The sequence below is a fragment of the Typopeltis vanoorti genome, chromosome 3 (genome assembly GCF_054136105.1).
Source record: "Typopeltis vanoorti isolate ZY-2024b chromosome 3, IOZ_Tvanoo_1.0, whole genome shotgun sequence".
Classification (NCBI taxonomy): Eukaryota; Metazoa; Arthropoda; class Arachnida; order Uropygi; family Thelyphonidae; genus Typopeltis; species Typopeltis vanoorti.
In genome coordinates this window covers 61,456,642-61,484,096 of record NC_143551.1, presented here as the reverse complement: position 1 = coordinate 61,484,096, position 27,455 = coordinate 61,456,642, and the positions used below count along the sequence as shown (strand labels likewise).

Sequence of the window (27,455 nt, the reverse complement as noted above, 5' to 3'; positions counted from 1 at the left end):
GAGCATCAATACAATTTGATACTTCAATAAATTTAGTTTAATCCTTTATCCAAGTGTAAGCCTGAAGTATCTTCAGGACTCGGGCAACTCGTGGTAAAGGTGGAGTAAGCTCTCATCACTTGTCCTAGTATCTCCAATAGTGCAAAGCACATCTCCTTGTGGACATGTATAATGCTATGCATTAAGGGAGGGCCACTACCCAGACTGGTTTAGACTTTTATTGAGGTCTCATCAGTGGGAGCCAGATCCAGAGGTGGTGATACTAAGGTGGAAGCAATGGAGAACTCATATTTACCATGAGTTACCAAAAGGTGTCTCACCTTATTATTAAATTACTCTGGATTAGAGAAAGATGTTGGAAGTTTTTTTCCCACTTAGGCTATAATAAATTTAGTTTAATCCTTTATCCAAGTGTAAGCAAACAAAGTTTGCACCTGAAGTATCTTCAGGACTGAGGGAACTCGTGGTAAAGGTGGACTAAGCTCTCATCACTTGTCTTAGTATCTCCCATAATGCAAAGCACAAGTGATGAGAGCTTAGTCTACCTTTACCATGAGTTGCCTCAGTCCTGAAGATACTTCAGGCTTACACTTGGATAAAGGATTAAACTAAATTTATTATAGCCTAACTAAGTGTAAAAATCTTCTAACAATTAGATACTTCCCAAGAAAGTGCAGCATGATTGCTGTCACCAATTGATGGTAAAATAGCCATATTCTTGACAGAGACCCTTTCTGATGCTATGAGCAAATCAAACACTCTTTGACCTCGAGTTCCATCTTTTACATGCTTCTTGAGAAAGTTGTCTTGCAACAATTCAATATATTCCTCTTTTTCGTATCATGAGATTTCTCTTCTACCCAATCAATGTTTGGAAAATCACCCACAATAATCATTCGTTTGGTACCCATAAGGCTAAATTGGCGATGCATTTCTTCTTCCCCTGCAACTGAGCCACCAGGTCTGAAGCAAAACCCCACCATATATTTCATTCTGTTAACCTCCACTTCACACCAGATAGACTCAAACTCACAGCTAAATGGGACATTGTTACCATCATTGTTTTTTTGTGTTTCTACCCTAACTGGATTTAAGTCATCTGATATCATTATTAGTAGCACTCCTCCTCCTCTCCTATCTCTTCTGTATAGTATATATATATATATATAAAAATAGTATACCCATTACACTCTATCCCACTTACCACATCTAATTCTTATAGCCAGGTTTCACTAATGTCAACAATCTTAGGCCACATCGTATTCAATAAACTCAACCCCTTTGTTTCTAATGCTCCTGGCATTTGTGTATAGACATAATAAATTATCACCTAGCCTATTCTTATAATTAGATATGCAATCTACTTGGTCTTGTTCTAGAATTTTCTCTTTTCTCTCCCCAGATATATTTAAAAGGTCCTAATCCAAAGCATATTTTTCTGCCCCCTTCACCACATAAATAACCATGTTCAAAGACATTCATATCTTTATCATAATAAATTTAGTTTAATCCTTTATCCAAGTGTGAGCAAACAAAGTTTGCTCCTGAAAGTATCTTCAGGACTGGGGTAAAGTAGTACAACACCGGGCAACTCGTTGCAAAGGTAGAGCAAGCTAACATCACTCCTATCTCAGTATATCCCATAATGCAAAACACATCTTCTTGCAGATATGTATAATGTTATGTATTAAGGGAAGGCCACTACCCAGACTAGTTTCGACCTTTATTGAGGTCTCTTCAGTGGGAGCCAGGCTCAAGTGGAGATACCAGGCAGAAGCATTAGCAAGGTCATCTCTACCTATAGGAGTTACCAAACGGTGTGCCTCCTTTTTATTAAATTACTCTGAATTTAGAGAAAGATGTTGAAAGTTTATTTTTTACATATTCGCAAGGATATGTGTTTTGCATTATGGGAGATACTGAGATAGGAGTGATGTTAGTTTGCTCCACCTTTGCAATGAGTTGTCCGGTGTTGTACTACCTTACCCCAGTCCTGAAGATACTTTCAGGTGCAAACTTTGTTTGCTCACAATTTGATAAGGATTAAACTAAATTTATTATAGTCTAACCAAGTGAAAATTAAACTTTCAATATCTTTATCATATTTGCTACCATAACTGAATTTCACACACGAATTCTTCCTATTCCTCCCTTGACAATTTAGTTTCCCTGGCTCTCTGCACTAGGTCCCATACCAAGAAGTAATTTCTTCAGTCTTCTGATGCTAAATCAATTCAAGTGTAGGCCATCTTTCTTATATGTCTTTCCTGCCATCAAACACATCCCACACATTTAAAAACTCTCATCCATATCTTCTACACAGCTTGTGTGTGAAATCATTTGCTATCATCGCCTTCCTCCTTCTTAACTCATTACTATCATATCCGTGTAGTAATCTTACAATTTTTACTGTGTCACATTTCTTTCTTGCTTCTTCAAACAGACCATTCATATCTTTTCTCATACTATATTTGTCAGTACTTAAATTATTTGTACCTACCAGAACTACCATCTCTTTAATTTTCTTTTTTGGTTTTGAATTACGTTTATGATATATTTAATTTCTGCTCCCAGGAAAAAAGTGGTGACTTCTTTGGCAAGCACAAATTGTGAAGTGATATCACAATTTCACCTGTTCTTGTTCTGATCATTTTTCTTATTCTAGTCGAATGTTTTTCCATCTTTTCCAATTCCCCGGTCCATTTTCTAATAATTTCTTTTAATCGAGATATTTCTAATGTCAACTTATCTTCAGCTAAATTATCATCACTGCTGCAGTACTTTTGTTCATCAGGACAAACGATCTCCTCAGTAGCAACAACTTGAGCTTTAGACACTGCCTTGTTATGACAAGTTTGCTGCAGTCATAAACATAAACACAATCATGTTTTAAAATGCTGTAGTACAATAATTACGCTAAAAAACTAGAATAATATACTAAAAGTATACAATTAATTCTGAAAAAACAGTTAATAAATCAACAAAAATTACAAATCTTTCAGCTCTCTAATAGCACATCTTTTCACCTGATAGCATTGACACCCAAATTCAAAATAATTAAAATAAAAATAAGAATATAACATGCACTTTACCTTTACTGAAGATACATGGGAAGGAAGAGGGAGAAAATTATTCTTTTGATGGTAAAGTTACCAGTCATAAAAATGTCCGGTAACTTTCCCTCAGGTGTCACTGCTCTTTCTGTCTTTTTTGTAGGTAGACTAGATGGTGATTCTTTAGCTTTGATTACAAGTGTTGTTTGGGTTTGTCATCATCATCAAATTCCTGACATGTACCCTCAAGGGGTGTACAGGATATGATAGTACTACATGAAAAATTTACATCATCACTAACTTCCTATATCAGTCATTACAATTTTCCTACAAATCAGTCTGTTACTTGTTAATTTTATCAGATCTTATATTTCTCCAACATTATCAGATCTTATATTTTAGCGTCTAAGGCACTTTGTACCAAATCAATCCACCTATATCTTGGTCTTCCTATGGTTCGTTTTCCTGCCAACCTGGCAGAGAACACTTGTTTTACTAATCTTTCCTCGCCCATTCTGTTTAAGTGACCATACCAGCTGAGATTAGCTCTGCTAATACATTCCTGGATGCTGACAATGTCAAGTTCTTTCCTAATATCCTCGTTTTTAATACGATATTGCCATTGTTGCCATCTGTTCACGCCTCTAATCTTTCTCAGGACTCGCATATCTGCAGTCTCTAGTCTTTGGTCAAGTGTTTTACTTCTGACCCAGCTCTCAGATCCATAAGTTAAAACTGGTTTGAACACTGTCTTGTATACAGCTAATTTAGTGTTCCGACCAATTTCTCTCTTATTCCATATGAATTTATTCAATTGACTTCCTACCATACCAGCTTTGTTGATTCTGTTGTCTATTTCCATATTTAATTTACCATCTTCAGTAAAAATCGTGCCTAATTAGATGAAATGTTTTACTTGTTTCACAGGTTCCCTGTTCACAACACAGTTGACATTTTCAACAATTCTAACTATTTTCATTGTCTTTGTCTTTTTATTGCTGACCTTCATACCATATCTATTACAACAGTTATTCAATTTAGTTAGAGAATCTTGCAAACTTATAGCGGATTTATTTATTAGTATAACATTGTCTGCATAAAGCAAAGAGCTGACATTAACATCTCCAATTCTGATATCACTTTTAATACCACTTTCCTTCATAATATGATCCATATAGATAATGAATAACAGAGGGAATAATGTACATCCTTGTCTCACACCAGATTTAACATTAAATCATCTTCCTGTACTTCCTTCAATTCTAATTGCTGACTTACAACTCAAATAAAGACTAAGTATTGCTTGATATAATGCCCCATTGACACCATATAACTGTAGCGTATTGAATATGCCTTTTCCAGATCGACAAAACTTAAATACAGATCTTTGTTATATTCCCATGCTTTCTCAACTATTTGTCGTAAAGTGAAGATCTGATCCTGGCAGCCTCTATTTGGCCTGAATCTAGCTTGTTCTTCGCCAAGCTTTTCTTTCACAATTCTTCTCAACCGTTTCTCAAGTATACCTGCATATATCTTACCAGGAACACTCAGTAGGGAAATACCTCTATAATTCTCACATTCAGTTTTATTTCCCTTTTTATATATGGGTACTATCAGAGCTCTACTCCAATCATCAGGAATTCATCCCTCTGTCCAAGCCTTCTGAACTATGCAGTGCAGCCACTGTAAGACTTTTTTACCACTATACTTCAGCATCTCTGGTCGAATATCATCTACTCCTGCTGCCTTTCTACATTTCAAGCCTTTGATGGCTTTTTCTACTTCAAGTATGGATATGTATTCCTGACTGCATGCCTGTTGAGTGTTTTTTACCACTGTGCTATCACTGCTTGTTTCATTCAGCAATTTTTTGAAGTAATTACTCCATACTTCAAGGTTATTTTTTTCTCCTGTTTTCATGTCACCTTTATCATCTCTAACTCCTTTTACAGCAATCTTTCCTCCATTTCTAAGCTTTTTCAACAACCTCCAGAATATCTTACACCTTCTTGATATTTATTTTCTATGTTCTTGCCAAAGTTTTCCCATGACTTGTTTAGCTAGTTTTACACAGTGTTTCGCTTTCTTACATTTGTCTCTGTATTCTCTAAGAGCAAAATCTGACTTATTTGCCATGAACGTTTGATATGCTTTCTTCTTTTCCTTCACTGCCTCTTTACCTTCCTGTGTCCACCATGGAGTTCTGATTTTTCTATCCTTGCAGACAACCTCACCACATGCCTCTCTGGCTGATCTTGTTCTTAAAATTTTTCTAAAATATGAAGTGATATCATTAAACACGTTAACACTGTTACTAACCATAGATGCATCAGGGTGCCACTTTTCTACTGTGGTTTTGATTTTTTCCCAATGGAAACACAGTTCTTTAATTTTAGCAGTGAAAATGGTCCCCTTACTGGGCCCTTCCTCCTCTGAAAAAAGTTCCTTAAAAACTCCTCATTCTGCTCCTTTTGCAGTTCTTTCAGCTCCTAGTGGTAAGCTCTCTCTCTGGTGATCTTTCACCAACTCCTCTACATCAGCATTGTCCACTTCTAATCTCATGGATCTGCCCAGACACACAATTTCATCAACCACAGATTCTGCAGGAAAACCTTCAAAATCTGTGCCTGTCACACACCCAGGCCACAAGTTTTTCCAGGCTGAGTTCATAGTTTTCAAAGAAACGTTCCCCTCATGTTTTATTTAAAAACATTGGGGGGGGGGTATCATTGAAAACTTTGGAAGTTAAAGTGCTTTTTCCAAAAGTCCTTGAGGATCAGTTGTGTGTCAGATGTCACTTCGAAGCATCTTTGAAATAGTGCCTTTGTATAAAGTTTGTTGAAATTGGAAATGAGCTGCTGATCTATGGGTTGGATAAGAGGAGTGGTATTAGGAGGTAGAAATTTGACTTTTATAAAGTTGTGCTTGCCCAAATTATTCTTCAAGTCTGGATGGTGAGCAGGAACATTGTCCAGCACAAGAATTGCTTTCAAAGGTAGATTGTTCTTTTCATGGTATTTTTTTACACTGGGGGTTAACACTTTGTGGATCCACTCTTTTAAAAAACTGCTTTGTTATACCCAATTTTACTTTTTATTACATTATTTAATTTAAACACTCTGGGATTTTCTGAGCGAAACACTAACAAAGGTTTAATTTTATAGTTGCCACTAGCATTACCACACTACAAGAGAGTTGACTGTTCCTTAATCCGTTTGTGTCCTGGCAGTGCTTTCTCTTCTTGTGTAATATATGTTCGCTTAGGCATCTTTTTCCAGAAAAGTCTCATCTTGTCACAAACACTTGCTAAGGAATAAATCCCTCCATCCCTAATTAAGTTTTAAATTCATTCACAAGTTGATTAGCAGCCTCTCCATGCTTTACTACACTATTGATTCCAGTTCTTTTTTAAAATGCTCAAATCATCCCCTACTAGCTTTGAAATCTGTCCCTGTTGGCACTAGATCCTGGAATTAAATGCCTTAAGGTTGCTAGTTGCTTAGCTTTTTCACAAATCATTGCCTTTGAAATACTGTCACCTGCCATTTGTTTATCACTAATCCACACTAACAAAAGTTTCTCCATTTCCTCAACAGCCTGAGATCTTTTAGGATATAAAGTTTTCACTCCTTTCACCACATCATCCTTTTTAATCACATCTCTGTTTTTAATAATAGTACAGATTGCTGATTTTGCCATGTTATCATCTTTAGAAAGTTAAGAAATACAAGTCCCATTTTCCCATTTAGCTATAAGTTCTTTTTTGAGTTCAATAGTTTGTCTCATTGCACTTTTTAGGAACCATATTAACTAATTATTAATAAATACCACAACACAACTGAAAAAAAAAAAAAAAAAAAAAAAAAATTTTGAATTAGAGAGTAAATTCATCAAAATTACAACACACCCTAAAGAGTGGATTCACAGCACTTGAATAGAACCAGACTCACTGATGCAAATTGATCAGCAACTGCAGAGATAATGCCTGCTCACATGAGTGTTGGTGCGTTCATAAAATGAATGTTCGCCAATCAGTACAATTATTTTTTGATGGAAAAGTTCGTAAAACGATTTCTTCATAATTGGAGGTGTTCGTATAAGGTGGTTTTACTGTATTTACAAACTCATTCTTTTAATTGCTTAAGAGATACTTGTGTCATGAGATCTTTCTTCAATTAACACGATAAAACACAAGGAATAAGTAATACTATTCGTTTATTTATTCAGGCTGAAATAGATGGCCTTAAATAGTATTACCTATCCCTTGTGTTTTTTCACATTAATTGAAGAAATCATTCTTTCATGTTTTAATATTTCATTAATATATTAAAGGACTGGAGATGAACAAGCTTCATCCCTACCTTACACCTCCTATTTTTTTCTTAAATATATAATTACATATTTTTTTTTTACTTGAATGGATTTAGTTAGGTGTTTAGAGAAATTATGTTCAGTGAGAATGAATGTGCAAAATCAGGGAAACTAAATCCATTAGTAAAAACCAATATATTCGTGGGTTTTTACTATAAGCCAGGGTGGGAAGCAAAAGAAGATATGGATGACTTGACTTGCCAAATAAGCTGAATGAGTTCAAGGTGATTAATCATAGTTAAGTTCAACTATGAAGACATAGATTGAAAGAGGAAAGGAGATGGAATTACAGCTATTGTGAGATAATTATCTGAAAAAGCATGTGATGGACGGTACTTAGGGTTTGAGAGTATCAGATCTGGCAATAACATCAGAGAATTTGTTCATAACAAAGGTAATCACCACGCCTCTGGGTTAGGAAGACTGATCATGTCCCTTGACTTGGGAGATGGCTAATATATATATATATATGGAACTACAAAGCTGATGATTATGATGAACTTGTGCCTAAAACTGCAGGGGGAAGTGTGAGTAATGCATAGGAAATGGTGAAAGTGTATTTAAGGAAAACAGTATCTGATTGAATACTTAGTCCTTAGCTAAATAAGAGCATTAGGAGTATAAATCAGGTGGAAGTTAAGTGGATGAGTGGAATCATTAAGCAGAAGCTGCTATGGAGAATGGCAAGGTAAAGAAAAGAAGGATTATGAAGGCTAACTTTAAATGAATTCTGATGGTAAGGAGGTTGTAGAAACAGAAAAAATAGTTGAATTATTAAGTGAATACTTTGTACATGTGTGTGTTCAAGTGAAGATGATGCAAGATCAAGACGAGATTAATTGGAGGTAAGAAAACTCACTGAACATAGCGTGAGGTGGATGGGATGTTGACCTTGATGTTATGGGAAAATACAAGTGAAAAATGGCAATGCTCTTAACCAGACTGTTTCTCAGTATTAGTAGACTGCCAAGAAAGTGAAAAAGAGGGCAAAATAATTGCATTATACGATGGAAGCTTCAAATGTGGAGTTTCAAATTATAGTCGAGTAAGGGCAGAATTTAGGAATCGGATAGAAAATGCACTATATAGGGAACAGCATGACTTTGTGAAGAGTAGTCTTATCTTAGTAATTTACTTACTCAACAATAAAGCAACAACTAACTTAGATAGGGGAAATGGTATACTGTGATATTGGATTTTGCATGGGCATTTGACAGGATACTACATAGAACCCTGTTATGTATGTTGGAGCGCATGGGAATGGATATGAAGCAAGTTACATAGATATGGGCTAAAAATTAAAGATGCCAAGAAATTCTTGGTTTCATCCTTTATCCAAGTTGTAAGCAAACAAAGTTTGCATGTGAAGTAATTTCATGACTGGGCTACTTGTTACTTCATGCACAAACTTTGTTTACTTACACTCGGATTAAGGATGAAACCAAGAATATAATTTCTTGGCATCTTTAGTTTATAGTATAATTAAGTGGAAAAACTTAACATCTCTAATGCAGAGTATTTTAGTAATAAGGTGTTACACCTTTTAACTACTTGTATATGGAAATATGACTTCTGCATTACTTCAACCTTGGTGTCACTTCTGGGTCTGGCTCCCACTGATAACATCTTGGATTTTGGCAAGATAAATACTTAAGGTTTTCTTTCCTTTGTTTTTGACTTTGATTTTATTTTACTGACGCTAGTGGCGGTTTCACCCCCACCAACACTGACATTTTTAAAGTAAATATCACGATTGCTGGTAGTTTGCCTTATTGAAATATCTTGGAATTTCAATTCCTAGAGATTGCAGCTTTCACCCTTCAAGGAAGTGGTACAATTACCTCAATAAGGGGGGGGGGGTCTAAAACCCCTGTGATTGATTGTAAGAGGAAAAAAAATCATAAAACTGAAAACTAAATAATCCCATGATATAAAAATGCTTTTACACCACCAGCAAATGCTATATTTAAGCTACTATAAAATGGTGGCCATGATACTGCCAAAAGTAATCCCATAATGCAGATTTTAACATGCACAATGGATATGAAGACGCCTGCACCAAATTTTGTCAACATTGGTGGAACTCGAGTTATGGTAAACTATCCCCGAGTACAGAGGCATTGCTTGCATTGTGGTTCATACGATCATTTGGGTGGCAACTTCCCCAAAGCTAAATGTTTCAACTGTATGGAGATTGGACATCTTGCTAATGAATGTTTCAAACCATGTCAGAAATGCAAAAGTTCTGAACACTGTGTTAACACCTGTTCTTTCAGAATTTTTGCCGAAACAGTGGAAGCACCAGTAGAGCCAGTTAGAACAGTGTATATATATATATATCAGAGAGGCATAAAGAAGAGTTCCCAGATCTTTCAATTCAATCTAGTAAAGGTGATACTTTTAAACAAACTTTATTTGATTAAATCACTGAAAGTTCCTGACCAAATCAGCCAGAAATTAGCCCCAAAATTCCAGAACTGCAGGAGTCACTTTCCCAGTCAAATATGGATGGAACAACATTAGTTGAAATTACCAATAATGAACCTAGTATAACAACTGAACAGATACAAGACAGAATGCAAACAAATGAAACTGTTCTACAAGGAGAAACTGGAGAAGAAACAGAAAAGCAAGTAAGACAACTGAAAGAACTTAACATGAAGAAAAAATAAAAATGTAAATAAGGAGATTTCTCAATGTGGATCATCAAATGAAGACTTTTCAGACTCTTAAGAGTTTATGGACTATGAAGAACCATCTCATGCTAATAAAAGGAAAGCAAGAAATACAGTTAAAGAAAAAATAAAGTTAATTGATTTAAAGTTTTTTCAGTATGATTATCATTTACATGAAAAGAAAATCACTAGCTTCTAAATTAAGAATGATAGGCATGAAATTGAAATAATGGAAAGCAACTGTAAAAAAAAAATTAGAAAACAGTTTATAAGAAGCAGGTTACACAGTTGCTCCTTCACATATTGAAGACTTCATGTTTTCATCCAAAATCTAGAAGTTAAAGACTTATCAGTGACACTTCGCTAATCATAACATCTCCTTTCTACATTGCATCATTTAATGTACGAAGATTCCACAGGCAAGTTAAACATGAAGCTATGGAAACTTATGCTGTGCCATAATATCAGTTTTTTTTCTCTCCAAGAAACATGCGTCTGCAGTTATAGATATGAAAACTAACAGATATTCACTTCTTTCTTATTGGAGATTTTGGAAGATTTAACAGGACTGGAATAGGTGTTCTTATTCCCCCCCCCCTCCTCCTTGGGTTATTCTGTAATATCTAAAGGGATGCAGAAGGGAGAATCTTGACAATAGATTCCAGGAATTTGCAGCCGTATTTATATAGTGCGGCTGGAGACTGGAATTGTATTGAAAACCCCACATTAGACAAAATAGAAGGACATCCCAGGAGTGGAAAAGTGGGATATGCACAGTTAAAAACACATCTCGAATTTCTCAACTAGATATACAGAAGAGTTGAAATCCTAATATCCAGGCTTGCATATACATGAATCAAGGTATGTCTTGATCAAATTTATCTCTCTTTCCTTATAAATAGGATAATTTAGATAAAACATCTTGACATCAATATGTCAGATCATAATCCAGTTCTACTTAAATTCCGCTGGAAGGAACAAGTAGAGATGTTCTGGACTATGGAGACTTCTACCAAATTTTCCATCGATCTTTTTAGCCAAATTCCAGACCCTCTGTTCAAATTGGAACAATGTTACTTGGAACTGAGATATATGGTTAAAATTCAAACGAGCAGTAAAACAGAATATGATTGAATGGGGGAAAGGAACAGGTTTTCCCTCAAAAGAAAAAGTTGAAAGACATATAAAGAGAAAAGCTGGTTCGTAGCAAGCTAGTACAATGGTATAGAATGTAACATTAGAAATGCAACAGAAGTGAAAAGGTAGAAACAAGTAGAAGAAAGAAATTTTAAAATAAGAATACAGCAGCAGCAGTTAGTCCTTCAGCTGCATTTTTCAATAGACAATTCACTAAATTCCACAAAGAAAGGACTGTCACTCAAATCTGCATTGATGGTGAAGATGTCCACTGCTCATGACATCCTTGACTCCTTTCAAAAACACCATAAAATCTGTTTGAAGACAATAGCACTGTGGGAAATTATAACTCTTGGAACATTAATGGCTTTCCTGTTCATATCCAAGATAGGCTTGACAGATCCATTACAGCATCTGAAGTTAACAGCCTATAAAGAATGTCAGACAAGAAAATCCCCAGGACTTGATTGTCTAGGGATAGAACTTGATCGCACGGCCTGGGATTTTATTCTTCCCATTCTAGTTACACTGTTTAATTCCTTTCTCTCATCAGGATGCATACCAAGTGAATTTGTAGCAAGCCATACTATCCTCATTCCTAAACCCTAATAGAAATCACACCTTAATCAGCAGCTGGAGACCTATTTCACCATCTAATAGTGACTACAAGATATTTTTCCACATTATCAATAACAGGCTCAAAGTAAGAATGATATACATAATTAAAAGCATACGGGTGTATGGAGTTTCATGCAGAGCAGTAGAATTTAATCTTTCTCTTATGTGATCTACTCCTCTTAGTTAACACAAAAAAGCAGCCAATGGCAGTGCTATCAGTCGACTTTACTCAAGCATTTGATAATGTCCGGCATCCCTTTCTGTTACACATCCTCCAGCAAATTGGTGTGGATAAAAAACTGTTATCCATTATTAAAGGAGCCTATGCCAATTCAACTACCTGCCTCTAGTTAATGGGTTCCTATCAGACCTGGTCAGAATTCAAAAAGGGGTCAAGCAAGTTGCCCTCTTAGTCCATTGCTCTTTGCATTGGAAAGTCGACAATACACGTGCTGTGCAAGGAATAACAGTTTCTTCAACTATGAAGGAAAATAAGGTATTAGCATATGCCAATGATGTAGTGAGCATTTGAAGGATAATGATTCCATATAATGTTTTTTGGTATTTTGGAAAAATTCAGCAAGATCAGTGGATTAACTGCTAATGAAGACAAGACAAAATTAAGTATTTGGAAAGTGGGATCTTGGAGTCATTCATTTTGGACTAACCCCTTGGAATTCCCTTTTCCACTTACCCAGTATTACATTTCAAGAACTAAACTCATCTTTTCTGCTCAGTTGTACATAATAAATATTACAGACATTATTATTATTGTTACCTGACACCTCCAGGGAGTCCAAAGACTCATCGAGGGAGAGTCCCCACTCTACAACTCTTTGTCTCCACTACTCACCAACTACCATCATCATCTACACCAATTCCACCTACACTAGTATTTTTGCAGACAATCACAAACATCCATGCCCATGGCGGGATTCGAACCTGCAGCCTTTTGGCTGGAGAGCGGATACGCTAACCACTCAGTCACATCACAGAAGCTGAAGGAAAGCAATTATACCGTAAGCCTGTGCATTTTTTTGGTTCACCATACTATTTACAAGAACATTGAAACCTTAGAAGACTGGAAAATTGGGCCACTTTCCTTTTCCTCTAAAGCCATAATCTAAAAACCATAATAAATATTACAGATATCACAGAAGCTGAAGAAAAGCAATTATATAGTAAACCTGTGCAATTTTTTTTGGTTCTAGCTGATACTAAGAAGTTAAAAAGGAATTTCTTCAATTATCAAAAAAGCATGGACGATTTGAGTTTCCAGCTTAAAAATGCTGCTATTTAAGCAATACGGTTTCAAAAATCCATAAAATGTTGCAGACCAATATCACATATGTGCAGACCTTCTCTGGTACTACCTGGGTTTTCATCTTCCCCTGTTTGGAGTAAATGATTATAAAGGTCCAAAAGCTGAGATTGTTCTTGAATACTACAACATTCTGTGGTTTGTAGCAATCTTAACTCTAAGATTGCTACAAATTCTGACATTGACATTCTTTCCATTAAAAAAAAGTAAAATTTGGTATAAAGAAATCTTTAACTGCCATGAACTTCACAATTGGATACTGACAACAGCAGTTTGTTTTGTAACTTATCGAAGTTTCAAGGATACCCTAATAGTGGGATCTTTCTTGAAGAATCGCATATGGCCACCTTCCAGTCAATACCATCAATTGGAGGTACTGTAACATTGGAGATGCAATCTGTGACATCTGTTACCGATTGGAAACAGTAGAACATGCATTCTACAGCTGCCCTCTTGCCTTGCGTATTTGGAACAGATTATGTAATGTGTTGGCATTCCATTACTTACAACAGAACAGGTTCTTTTTTATGCAGTACCCATCAGCAATGGGAAGAGAATTTTGATTTTTATAATTATTGAATTAAAATACCATTTATGGATGGTTAAAAAGAAACATGGATTAGAAAACCATGTTTTCTAATCCATGTGCTTTTATAATATTGCATTGTGGAAGCATGCTTTATAATATTGACATACAAATGCTTTATAATATTGCATTGTGGAAGCATGGAGGATTTAAGCTTATGGACAGATATCAGACTAGTATATGGCGGAGTTTAATCAGAAGCGAAGACAGATGACCAATGGTATGCCACAGGGCTCTGTCCTTGGAAGTTTTATTGTTCAATCAGATGATTTTTGTATTTATAAAGAAGCATTCTAGGAGATATCAAATTTTTGACTAGGTGGTGTAGACCAGTGCTTCCCAAACTGTGGGCTGCAGCCCCCTTGGGGGGGCCGTAAGTTTTGTTGAGGGGAGGCTGTGAAATAATGAAAACAAATTTAAAATGTTTTAAGACTAAGTAGATTTTTCTTATCTTAAAAGAAACGTATTTAACTTTTATTATTTATTTTATTTTTTTTGTTATTTTTTATATTTTAATGGAAAAATTCACACATTGGGGTTGGTTCACAAACTTTACTTCCTGCTATTTCAGCACTTAATGAATATTACTAAATATATGCTTATTCATATAAGTTTCATTTCAAAGCAGTGGTTACTTGTATTTACTTTGAATGCTCTCCGGGGAAGCTCCAAATCTTCCCGTCCCTTTCATCACGCGTTCATAATCAAGCGACTGTTGATATTGACTTTATATACATATCGAAACTCGTTTTTTATTATCACTGTCATCCGAGCTAGTTTTCTGTTACCAATAAAAGTTTCGCATATACTTCACACATGAAAAAGAGCTTAAACAAGTTCACGTGGGGCAATAGTAACTTGCTTGCAGGGGTAAACAACACTCCTCCCATCACTATACTACAGAGGCAAGAAAAACAAGTACTTTTATTATGTAGTGATTAAGGTATGAGCAGTCTGCTAATATATTTCTCAACAAATAATGCAATTAGAGACAACTAAGATAAAAACGACACTAATTAATGAATCACATGTCCCCTCATACAGAAACTATGCTGTATATATAGACTCAAGCAAAACCATATGTTGCACTGAAAAACATAGTGTCTAACTAAAAACTATTGTTATTAATTAGATGTGTGCGAGTTCGATTTCGCAAGGCAGCAATAAAATTCAACCGAACATGTTAAAATTTGTAAACGTGTTAAAACTAAGAAATATATATATATAGTGAATGTTATGGCAGTTTCACATATGGAATTCGGTTGAAATGCTAATTGAAGAGAATTAGCATTTCAACTCAATTGTCAGCTATGCTTTTATCTTTCGGTCGCACGATCTTTTGTTAATACTGCACGAATCATATGCACGTTTTAATAACCTGCCTTTGCTGTCTGTTTCGCGTTAGGCTTAATTACCGTAAAGGGAGAAAAGTCACAAAAGAGAAAAATGTTCCTGGTCTGGGGATTCCCTTATTCAGGTAATATTCACTAATTTCATGTTGTTAGTCTGTGGTGTGCCAGTATTGGTAAGTGGTGCTATTATTTGATCTATTCTCCGTTAAAAATTTAACACTGAGATGGATAAGTGGCTGTTAAAAAAAAATCCAGCAAACAATCAGAAGCAGAAACAGACTCAAAAAAAAAGGATTTCATATTTTACCAGAGCAGTCCGCGTCGTCTTCAGCACCAAACGGTAAGAGGCAAAAAATGTCGCATGAAAAAATTCGAAAATATGATCCTTCTTATTTGAAATATGGGTTTGTACCATCATATAATAATCCAAACAAACCCATGTGTATAATCTGCTGTAAACAGTTATCAAATGATTGCATGCGACCCGGAAAACTTTGTCACCATTTAGATACTGTTCATGGGGAATGTAAGAGTAAGACAATTGAGTTTTTTCAAAGAAAGGCTGAAAAATTAAAACGACAAACTAAATGTTTTTCAAAGTATGTTAAACTGAATGACAAATTAGTAAAAGTATCTCGAAATTGCTTTGTTAATTGCAAAAACAAAGAAACCTCATACAGTTGGTGAAGACCTCGTCTTATTAGCAGCAATAAAAATTTGCGAAACTATCTATGGTTCCAAAATATCAGAACTTTAAAAAAAAATTACTGTGTCTAATAACAGAATTAAAAGAAGAATAGATTGCATTGCCGATAATATCATGTCTACATTAATTTCAGGAATCAAACAAAGTAATGCCTTTGCCATTCAACTTGATGAATCTACAGATAATACAAAGGACACTAATTTAATGGTTTTTGTTAGATATCTCTATAATTTTCAAATTCATGAAGATCTACTGTTTTGCAGAAATATTTCCAGTACAACCAAAGGAAAAGATATATTTGAAAAAGTGAATAATTTTTGTAAAGAATATGAACTTGATTGGCAAAAGTGCATCGGAATTTGCACTGATGGTGCCGCAGCCATGACGGAGAGAATTTCAGGGTTTGTAGCAGAAGTAAAAAAGTTTATCCGAATGCAAGACATGTTCATTGCCTTATCCATAGAGAAAACTTAGTATTTCGACAAATGGAAGAATTGCTGAGTAAAGTGTTATCAGAAGTTTCTACTGTAGTTAATTATATAAAAAGTAATGCTACTAATACAAGACTGTTTCGTATTTTATTCCAAGAGATGGATTCCAATTACGACACTCTTTTATATCACACAGAAGTAACATCGTCCCGCAGAAAAGTTCTGAAATGAGTTTTAATATTGAAAGATGAATTACGAATTTTTCTTCTTGATAAGAATTCCATGTTAGCATCTCATTTTTGTGATCAAAATTGATTGTGTTTCATTTCTTATCTGTCAGATTTTTTCGAAAAAGGTAATGAATTGAATCTTTCTCTGCAAAGAAAAAGCACCAATATATTAACACTAAACATTAAATTGCAAGCATTTCAAAGTAAAGTTTTTGCGTGGTTAAAAAGTTTTAAGGATAAGAAAATGGAAATGTTTACTTCTCTTCATAAATATGTTAAAGAAAATAATATTTTACTATCAGCAGAAAATAAAAGAATAATAATTATCCACCTCACAAATGCTATGGTTTTTTTTCGAAAAATATTTTCCTAATTTGAATGAAGATAAAGAATATGATTGGATAAGAACACCATTTGCTCCTTCTCTACAATTTAGCCATCTTCCATGGTCATCCCAAGAAGAACTAATTGATGTGAGAGCAGATTCAACCCTCGAATCAGAATTTCTTAACAGTGATTTATCCGAATTTTGGATTCGACAAAAAAAGAATGTCCTTCATTAGCAAACGCAGCCTTAAATATGTTAATTCCTTTTGCATCTACGTACCTTTGTGAAACAGCATTTTCATCGTTATTGATAATTAAAAATAAACATAGGTCCTGCTTATCAATGGAAAAATTGGAAAGAAATCTAAGAATAGCCATTTCAAATATTTCACCTGATATTGACTTTTCGTGTAGCAGTATTGAAACACATCCATCACATTAAATTATTATTAAACTTCTTTTATGTTTTTGATTCTTTCTTTATTACTAATCGTCTGACGTTTCATGTGCTTGTGTACAATATGCAAATGTACAATAACAATATATCTATATAAAAATCTGAGATAATGTGCCATGTCAAATATGTATGTAAGATGCTAAAAATTTAATATTTGCATTTGATTTTTGCAATATTCGCTGCATATGTTTTTGGATATAAATTAGTATTAAATATAAATACAATAAATATTATAATAATATATGTCTCAATTACGATTTTATTTCGAGGGAGGCCGTGAAATATTTTAATTTTTATAAAGGGGCCAGTAGTTTGGGAAGCACTGGTGTAGACCATCTACATTGTGCAATATTCACTGGGAGGGGATAAAATTCTGTTTATTTTTACTTGAGAAGTTTTTTAAATGGTTCGATCCTATTAGCTCAATGTGGTCTCATGGTCAATTGCAGGGATGACTGGAGAGCAATCCTAGTTAGAGAAGGCTAACTCAAGGTGGTTAACTTGGATAAGGCTAACAACCTGAGTATCAGGCATCTTTGCTCTTTAGTTTCAATTAGTCTTTTTATTGTTCATCTGCATGAGACTGGTAAAAAAGGAAAACTGATAGCCTTTGGCTATATGATGATATAAAAGAGCTGAGGTCTTTTTCTCTCTCTCTCATACTATCTATCTTTCTCCTAATACTATCAGGCTCTCTTGCACCCCCCCTATACTAATTACTCTAGGCCTATGATGCCCTTTTACTTTTTTACTTCAGTAAAGATCAAAACTGGTCCTTCCCATAGCATTATATATGTTAGATATGTACATTGCATTATGGAATACTAAGGCTATTAATGTGAAGTCATCAGCCCTCTATATACAAGTAGCCCACTCATGAAATTACTTCACGTGCAAACTTTGTTTACTTACAAAGAATGAAACCAAAAGTATAATTTCTTGGCATCTTTAATTTATAGTTTAACCAAGCGAATGAATTTTCAACATAAGATGGGCTAATGGACAGATATCAGAGTAGTATATGGTATAGTTGAATCAAAAGCAAAGGCAAGTGACCAATGGTGAGCCACAGGGCTTTGTCCTTAGGCTACTGCTGCTGATGTTCAGGTTGTACAGCAGTGATAATAAAGTGATGGGTGGGGGCCCCAGTTGTTTGCCATTGATGCTGAACTAGGGAGAATGATAATAAAGATGCTATAGAAATCCTGCAAGATTCTTATTACATGACACTTTCTAGGGGTTGAAGGATTTGCCACAGTTGCTGTACCACCTACATACATTTACCAGCCCTAATAGGCTACATAATTTATCATACACTTATGCAGTCTCGCACCTACAAATAGTATTTTTGTCTGTTAATTGCTTGTATTCATCTTATATTCATCTGATTAGTCTGTATGCAGAATGAAAATGAGAATTATTGATATTGCCAGAGTTTGGAATCTCACATAGCATTGTGTCCAGGCTCTGAGCAGTGTTTCAAACTAATAGAATGCATTCAAGATGCTTGCTAAAAGGTCATTCTTGTTCTACCATGAAGCATGAAGACAGATTTTTGGTTATAACAGCAAAATGTAATTGACACACCACAGCAGGTCAGTTTGCAAGTCGGCTCCATTCAAGCACAGGTACATGAATATCTCAACAAACTGTGACAAGTAGGCCTACACACATCCAAAGGTCTGTAGTCATCCCTTTATTGACAGCTCATTGTAGAGCACATTTTGCAGTGTTGTATTCATAAAAATTGGACAAGACACTATTGGGTTAATGTACTCTTTACAGATGAGTCGTTTTAGTCTTTCGTCTGATTCTAGATGATACCTGATCAGTCATGATAGTGGTTATTGCTTACCATTGCAAGAATGTTCTTGAAAGGGATAGATATGGTGGTGGTGCTGAGGTTATGGTGTGGGAAGGCATTATGCTTAATGGATGAACCAAGCTACAAGTGCTGGAAAAAGTGACTGTGACTGGTGAATGATATTGCAACAGAGTCCTTCAACATCACATTTGATTGTTCCATGGTGCTGTAGGTGAAGAATTCATTTTTATGGGTGATAATGCCACACTACATCATACACAAGCATTGGAGATACTTCTGGAGATTGAGGATATTAATCGAATCTAATCGAATTGAATCTGACTTGTAACAAGATGGCGGATTCGAACACACGTCACGATAAATATTTGTCGTGACGTTCTATTCTCATGGTGTGTTCGAATCCGCCATCTTGTTACAAGTCACTTTCACCAAAATAAACACAACTAATTGTAAATTGATCACTAATCCAAGGGTAGAGAAATTTCTATTATACTGCGCCACTCTATCCTTAGATAAGTCTATATGAAATAGTACGATCAATTCAAAGTTAGTTAGCAGTCTTTTCATTCATTCAGGCCGAAGTATTTATTTTGTGAACGGTGCAGTAAAAAGAAGTTCAGGCAAATACAATAGTTAGATTAACAAATGAAACATTTAATATAGGTCATATAACACATACATATATTTTACTTCTAATTTCTATATACTAGAAATAAGTCAAACATTAAGTTTAGATAATCTCAATAGCACAATCTTCCAAGCCTTCACATGTACTTTCTCAGCTTCTGGGTTACAAAGTTTCTACACTTAAATTAATATAATGGAACATCCAATCTAGTCAGTTTTCACACAATTCTCAGTCATGCTATAAGTTCAAAATATCACAAGCACTAATAGCTGAAAATATCTTTCAAACAATTCTTATCTCCAACTCTCATTCACGAAGCATTTCCACAGTTAAAGTAGCGTTTAAGCATAGCGTAATTAACACACAATTCTTCAAGCATTGAAACAATACACTATGATAAACCTTACCGGAATTAGTTCCTAGTACATCATTTATGTTGTGAGCAAACTTTTGGAATTTATTTATCTTACTTAAAAAAAACACATCAACAAGACTTATCCACAGTTATACTTAAAGCACTATCAAACGCACTTCAGAATTCTAGACTTCAATTATAGGGTACTTCAACTATCGTTGTTACCACTCATAAATTAATTAAAACGCTGTGAGGTTCCTTTAGGGCAAATCGGAAATAAGCCACAATTCTAGAATAGCTGGGTTCATTCAGAATTCTTCCTTAAACGTCCAGCTACTTATTTTACCCGATTGTAGCATTAATTTCCTTTCTATAATTACTGCTGATTTCACTTTCAGCTAACTATAAAATTCGTTTCTTCCATGCTCACTTATAAAAATTATCCACTTAACTCCTACCCTTAAGAACCTTTTATTTACTTCTACTTCTCTAGTTTATCCCCTTGCTACCTTTTACTTCCAAAATTCCGTTCCGACTCCCTTACTTCGTATATCTTTTCTCCTCTCTCTTTAGTCCACGCTCTCTTCCACTCGCGCTCGTTTATTTCACGCGTCTCTATGACAACGGATAAACGTAAACATTCTCGCTAATGTTCCATTAGGCTATACTACTACATTGAGTTATTACATAACGTTAAGCTTCCACAAACTAGGAATAATTAGAATATTTGCTTTTCAATAAATGCGTAGTTAAATTGCAAATATAATTTCTTATAATATTGACATAACAATAAATAAAATAGCTTAATAATATTTAACACAGAATCTTATTATCATTAACACATTCCTTTGATTAAACAATTAAATATTTGATATAATTAAGGTAGTTATATGATATCAAATTATAATTTATGTTATTTACATTAAATAATATTTACAAATTTAGCCCTTGTGACAGAAAATCATGTTGGATTCTGAATCAAATAACAAATCTAATTTCTACATAATCAGAATCCAACAATGGGTTTAGGAACAATATGTAAGAAGCTATGGACAGTTATAGAACTTCCTCTCCTCAGGGAGAAATTTTGTGGAATTCTATCTTTCATGTTCAAGATCTCTCTCTCAATATATAGTTAAGCTGTTAAGTTCCATCATTTTTATTGTAGCATTTTTCCCATTTTGAAAGTTTTTACTTTGTAGGTTTTTATATTATATTGTATTTTATTTTACTTTGTAGGATTTTATTGCATATTAATTGGAAATGGTGGTTGTTGGTTATTACAACCTTGAGAAATTGTTTTTCTGAACTTGCAACACAGTTAGCAAATAGATAATTTTACTTTTTTTTTTTTTTTAAATTGCAGTTCTGTTATCTTCATGTTATGTGATGTTATTTCATTCATTGAAGTTGATTTAATCTAATCATGCTTTTTAACTCGTTTCATCTTTTGAGCCAATTGGCAATATACATTGAACATAATCATGAAAAAAAAAAAACACTGGGAAGTTCTATAGAATAAAATTTCTTGTGCAAGTAAATTCATTCCTCAATTTTCACTAGTTCATTTACATCCATATCAGTCATCTAGCTGCAGTTAGAAATCAATCTGGTATGGTACTGTACAAGAACATTTGGCATGCTAACCATTCGAAGGTCAGTTGAGTTATTTGTAGTCATAATTGAGAGATTACTGTGTGTGTGTGTAAATAATCTGGTGTGGATACATGATTCTGATTATCACTCAGGTTTTAGTTTAATGACACATGAATTATAGGGATAATAAATTTATTATTCCCAGACATCTGTTTTTCCCATTAAATTAAAACATGAGCAGTGAGGTGTGTGTTGTGTGTATTCTTTTGTATAGCTAAATTGATTGATTTCTTTTTATTGATTTCTTTATAGGAACAAGAGAAGATATTATATTATTTCCCAGAACAAGCAGATCTGGATACCAGAATAAAAAATGTAGGCCTGTGTGAGGCATTAATTAAATTCACACAGTAAGTTTAACTACACCAAACTATTGTATTGTTACTTTATATATAGCTAATTTGTGGTAAAATATATGGATTAATATGTTTAAAAGTAGAAAATGTTTTATGCATTTTATTCCATAAATTTTTAATAAGTTATTTTCTTTTGGTCAGGAATGTTTTTTTAAAAAAATGTTATTTGTTGCTTGTTTACTACTTTCACACGTATTTTGTAACACAGTACTACTCTTAATTATGTGATCACTATGGGGAATAGATTTGCTAGTCAGTTAACTGAGGGATATAGGGGGAGTGCATAGTTTGCATACTGGTATTGTAGGAGTCAGATGATATGTGAATCCTTTCATGGATTGTTAAACTAAGAATTGTTAGTTGCATGTCTGATTTGATAATTGAGAGATCACTGAAGTTTAAACAACATATTTGAACTCCATAGATCTAATCTTCTTCTTCTTCTGCAGCTTCTCCCACTTAAGTGGGGTCACTGTTTATTATGAGTCTCCTCCACACCTTCCTGTCTTGGGCTGTCACCACATCCAAGTTCTTCATCTTCAAGTCCTCTTCTACCAGCTCTCTCCATCTCTTCTTTGGCCGCCCACGCTTCCGCCTTCCTTGCACATCCATCTGCATGACCCTTCTTCCCACATATTCGTCCTCTCTCCTCATCACATGACCAAACCATCTCAACCTTGCCTCCTGTATTTTCGCTCCTAAGTTCGTAACTTTCACTGTTCCCCTGACATAGTCATTTCTCAGATGATCCTTTCTGGTCACACCGCACATCCACCTAAGCATTCTCATCTCTGCTACTTCCATCCTGCTAATGTTATTTTTCCTCAGGGCCACAGTTTCTATAGCATATGTCATAGCTGGCCTCACTACTGTCCTATAAATTTTGCCTTTCAGATTGATCGGCACCCTCTTATCACATAACACTCCAGCCATCTTCCTCCAGTTTCTCCATAGATCTAATCAAAGAGCTAATTAAGGTTTAAATCTTATAGTGATGAGCAGTATCCATCATCCAGTGTGAGACTGCTGCTTATCTTGTTTTATTTGGATGCTTGGGCTTGCAGATATTCTCTGCTTAGGCTCTAGAGCAAAGATGCTAGATTACCTGATTCTCAGCCCTTCCATGGTTACATAGTTTAAAAACCATTTTTTTTGGAGTGGGAATAACAATTTTTTAAACAAACACCACTCTATTCTTGGCCTGCTGCCATGTTTATAGTTTCCAGAACAAAATCTCTAGTTTCTGCCCTCCTTTCTCATATGCAGTGCAAGTGAAACCCTTCAAGGGCATCCCACATAAACTGGAAGGATCCAGATTCTCTCTCTCTCTCATTCTAGGGTATAATAGTAAAACAGTCTGCAGGCTAGCTGCTAGATAGTACTAGGATCAGACCAAATAGTAACTGAATCAGGAAGCTTCCTGCCACTTTCTTTTCCAGACTTCCTGGGGGAATCAGCATGGCAGTATACAGGAAAAGCTGTTAGGCCATGCATGGACAGAAGATGGGATTCCCTTTGTGTTGATGGTATATTTGAGTCTTTTACCTACCATTGCATTTTTATTTTTTTTTTAAATGTAAATCTCACCTATTTTTTATAGATTTTTTTTATATTTCTAGGAAACTGTTCTGGAGACCAAACATGGGATTTCAGATATTACACCGGGCAGCAAAATTATCCTCCTAAATGCATTCATAAACATTCATGCTCATAGTGGAATTCAAATGCGCAGTCTGTTAGAGTAGGATGGTGACTATTTGGCCAACCAAGCCAACACACATCAATGTCATCATAAAGTTAAATAACGATAGTCACCATTGCAAAGAGAGCACATATAAACCATAATGCAAGAAACCAAATATCACTTTACTGCATCAGTCTAAATGTCACTCATGCACTAACAATTGCTATCAGTAACCAAACAGTGACTAAAAATACATAGTATTATTTTTAAGTTTTAATATTCTAAAAGTTACTTTTCATTCCATGTTTAACACAGGTTAGCAGACATGCATGAAATCAGTAGACTTATTCAACTAATAATACATATAATTAAACGAAACACATGTATTAACCACAGTGAAAATTATTTACTTGTAAATATTTCATCCTAAGTATCTTAGGACATCATCAGTACAGTAGTTTAAACAATAATAGGAATAACATACAGTTAGGGCACATGATTACAATAGAATCTCATTAAACGTGCGTAACGTGTTACAGAAGTTAACTAATGATAATTATTTTACATAATTTTGTATGACAATTTCCCATACTTTGGGAATAGTAAGAACGTCATTGCGGTTTAAATTTGGTCTGTGTAGTAGGGCTTCAGAACTTTCTTTATATAAAGATCTATGTAAAAGTTTTAGACTTTTCCCAATGGATCCTATGGCTGGATTTTTAATTCCATGTTGAGAGAGGCCAGATTTCTGCGGTTTAAAAAGACGAATGTGGTCTTGATGTTCCGAGATGCATTTCTGAACAGACCTACCTGTCTGTCCAAAGTAAGATAATTTACATGAGCATGGAATCTCATAAATGCCAGGCAACATCAAAGGTTAGAGTTTGTCCTTAGGAGAAGGTAAGAAGTTGTAAATTTGGTTGATAGGTTTGTAAGTAATGGCAAAATTGTATTTCTTCATAATTTTAGAAAGACGTTCGGAGATGCCTTTGATGTAAGGTATGGGAATCCTATGAACTTCTTCTTGTCTGGTTTGATGTATGGGAAAGTGACTGATGATTTTTTGGGTTGTTCTAGGATTATATCCATTTAGGATGACTGTATTTTTGATTACTTCTAATTCTTGGTTTAGAGATTCTTCAGAGGAGCAGAATTTGTGTGCTCTGGAAACTAGTGATTTAATAATGCCAGATTTCTGAGATGGATGATGAGCGGAAGAATTGTAGCGACCTGAGAATGTAGGCTTGCGAAAGATAGACGTCACGATGGAACCATCTTCTTTTCTTTGAATGTGTAAATCCAAAAAGGAGATACCCTCTGGAGATTCTTTTTCTGACGTAAAGTTGATGCAATGATAAACAAGGTTAATTTTATCTAGAAACAGTTGTAATTCATGTTTGGGATGATCCCAGACTGTTTCTAGATAAAATTAACCTTCTTCATCTTCATAATTTTAGAACGTCTTTCTAAAATTATGAAGAAATACAATTTTGCTACTGCTTACAAACCTATCAACCAAATTTACAACTTCTTACCTTCTCCTAAGGACAAACTCTCACCTTTGATGTTGCCTGGCGTTTATGAGATTCCATGCTCATGCAAATTGTCTTACTTTGGACTGACAGGTAGGTCTGTTCAGAAACGCATCTCGGAACATCAAGACCATATTCGTCTTTTTAAACCACAGAAATCTGGCCTCTCTCAACACGGAATTGAAAATCCAAGCCATTGGATCCATTGGGAAAAGTCTAAGCTTTTACATAGATCTTTATATAAACATGAACGTTTATATAAAGAAAGTTCTGAAGCCCTACTACACAGACCAAATTTAAACCGCAATGACATTCTTACTATTCCCAAAGTATGGGAAATTGTCATAGAAAATTGTGTAAAATAATTATTATTCGTTTTTTATTTTTATTTTTTATTTTATTTTTTATTTTTTTTTACTTCTGTAACACGTTACGCACGTTTAATGAGATTCTATTGTAATCATGCACCCTAACTGTATGTTATTCCTATTATTGTTTAAACTACTGTACTGATGATGTCCTAAGATACTTAGGATGAAATATTTACAAGTAAATAATTTTCACTGTGGTTAATAAGTGTTTCTTTTAATTATGATCTCACCACAGGTTTCGTTATTTTAAAAAAAATAAAATAAATAAAAATAATAATAAATATATTTGTGATATATCTTAACTCATTTGCTCCTCAGATTCATAGCACCTTATGGCAACAGAATCCACTCACTCACTACCCTCCCGGTAAAAAGGTCCTCACTCCTTTGCTCACATCCTTTTTTTTATACAACTTTCAGGGATAGCCCCTTTTGAGAATGTACATGTTAAGTGAAATTGCAAAATAGCATGTCAGTCTTGGCATACTCACTTGTAATTGGAAAATAGCTGAACCAGTCTCATATTTGTTCAGTATCACCATACAGAATCACTTTATATCAATCAACTGTCTGTGATGCTACTGACTTAGATTCTGATTCAAGACAGTACAGATTCTGACTCAGATGCATGTATTGAGAATAAAAACACTTAGATAAGACTGTTCACCATCTCCATATTAGCATAAACTTTTTGATTTAAAAGCAAAAATTGAATGTGTAAAAGTGTTGGTATTCTTTTTTTTTAGGTCATTTAATCCCAGTAATTCATGTGAAGCTGTGCATACTCAGAAGACACGACAGCTGCTTTTTCAACCAGAAACTAACTTCTGGATTGTTATGGTAATTTTTGGTTGGCATTTATGCTAAAATTGTGTTCCTAGATAATTTTACTCTAAGAAATTCACTTTATTTAACACTTTAACATTTATCACTCAAATTTGAGATGTTTAATTGATTATTTCTAAGAACTTTGATAGCATAATTTCACAAATTATCAGTAGTACCTCACTTATTTGTACTTAGAGATAAAAGCACATTTATCTCTCCTTGTTAACAACAGCCAGTTCTAGAATGAACTACTATACAGATGTTTGCTTATTTAAGTTTCTTTTGAAGCATCTTTTCAGATTTACACTTTGCATTGCTTGTTGCATAATTCTATGCATCAAGACCAAAATGTAATTTAAATTATATTTTCAGAGTGTAAATCTTTCTTTTTATCTGTTATATAGGGTGGCATTTTAATCTCAATTATTTTAAATATCAAAAGTTGAGAGCCTCATGCTAAAGTCATCTCTCACTTTGGCAAACTTGCAGTATCGAAGGAATAGTTTGTTATAGTAGTAAATTCGTTTGTTTTAACATAGCATTGTTATGGAGCTCAGCCATGACTTTTTGATAGTTTGTCATGGGAAGTAAGTTTGCTATAGTGAGAGTTGAAAATATAACATTAGGGTTCTTAATTTTATAACTAGCTATCAGAACATATTAAAGGACAGAAATCATAAAGAAATGTAAGAATTCAGTCTTATTAGTTTTGAATTATTTCATGTGTCTGAAATCTTACGAAAACAGGATTATAAAAGGTTAGAAAAATAGAGAATATGATGTAAGCAGAAACAGATGTTCAACGGTTGGTCATATTGTCATATCCAAGAACACAAATACCAATGGTGCAGCTTTGTGACTTCAAAAGTGGCATGTGACCTACTCAAATTGAAAGAAAAAAAGAAGAGAGGAATCTTAGGCTCTTGGAAGTTAGTATGGAGGAGTTCCAGAAG

At 34.5% G+C, this 27,455-nt stretch overlaps 1 protein-coding gene across 1 annotated transcript in view; it reads left to right on the top strand.

Moving 5' to 3' along the window:
- The window catches only part of Ccz1 (vacuolar fusion protein CCZ1), a 173,409-nt gene that overhangs the window by 16,862 nt on the left and 129,092 nt on the right, over nt 1-27,455 (top strand). The window contains exons 2-3 of the mRNA XM_090415643.1: nt 21,984-22,081; nt 26,421-26,514. Of these exons, the coding sequence (XP_090271769.1) occupies nt 21,984-22,081; nt 26,421-26,514 (192 nt within the window). The remainder of the gene's footprint in view (nt 1-21,983; nt 22,082-26,420; nt 26,515-27,455) is intronic.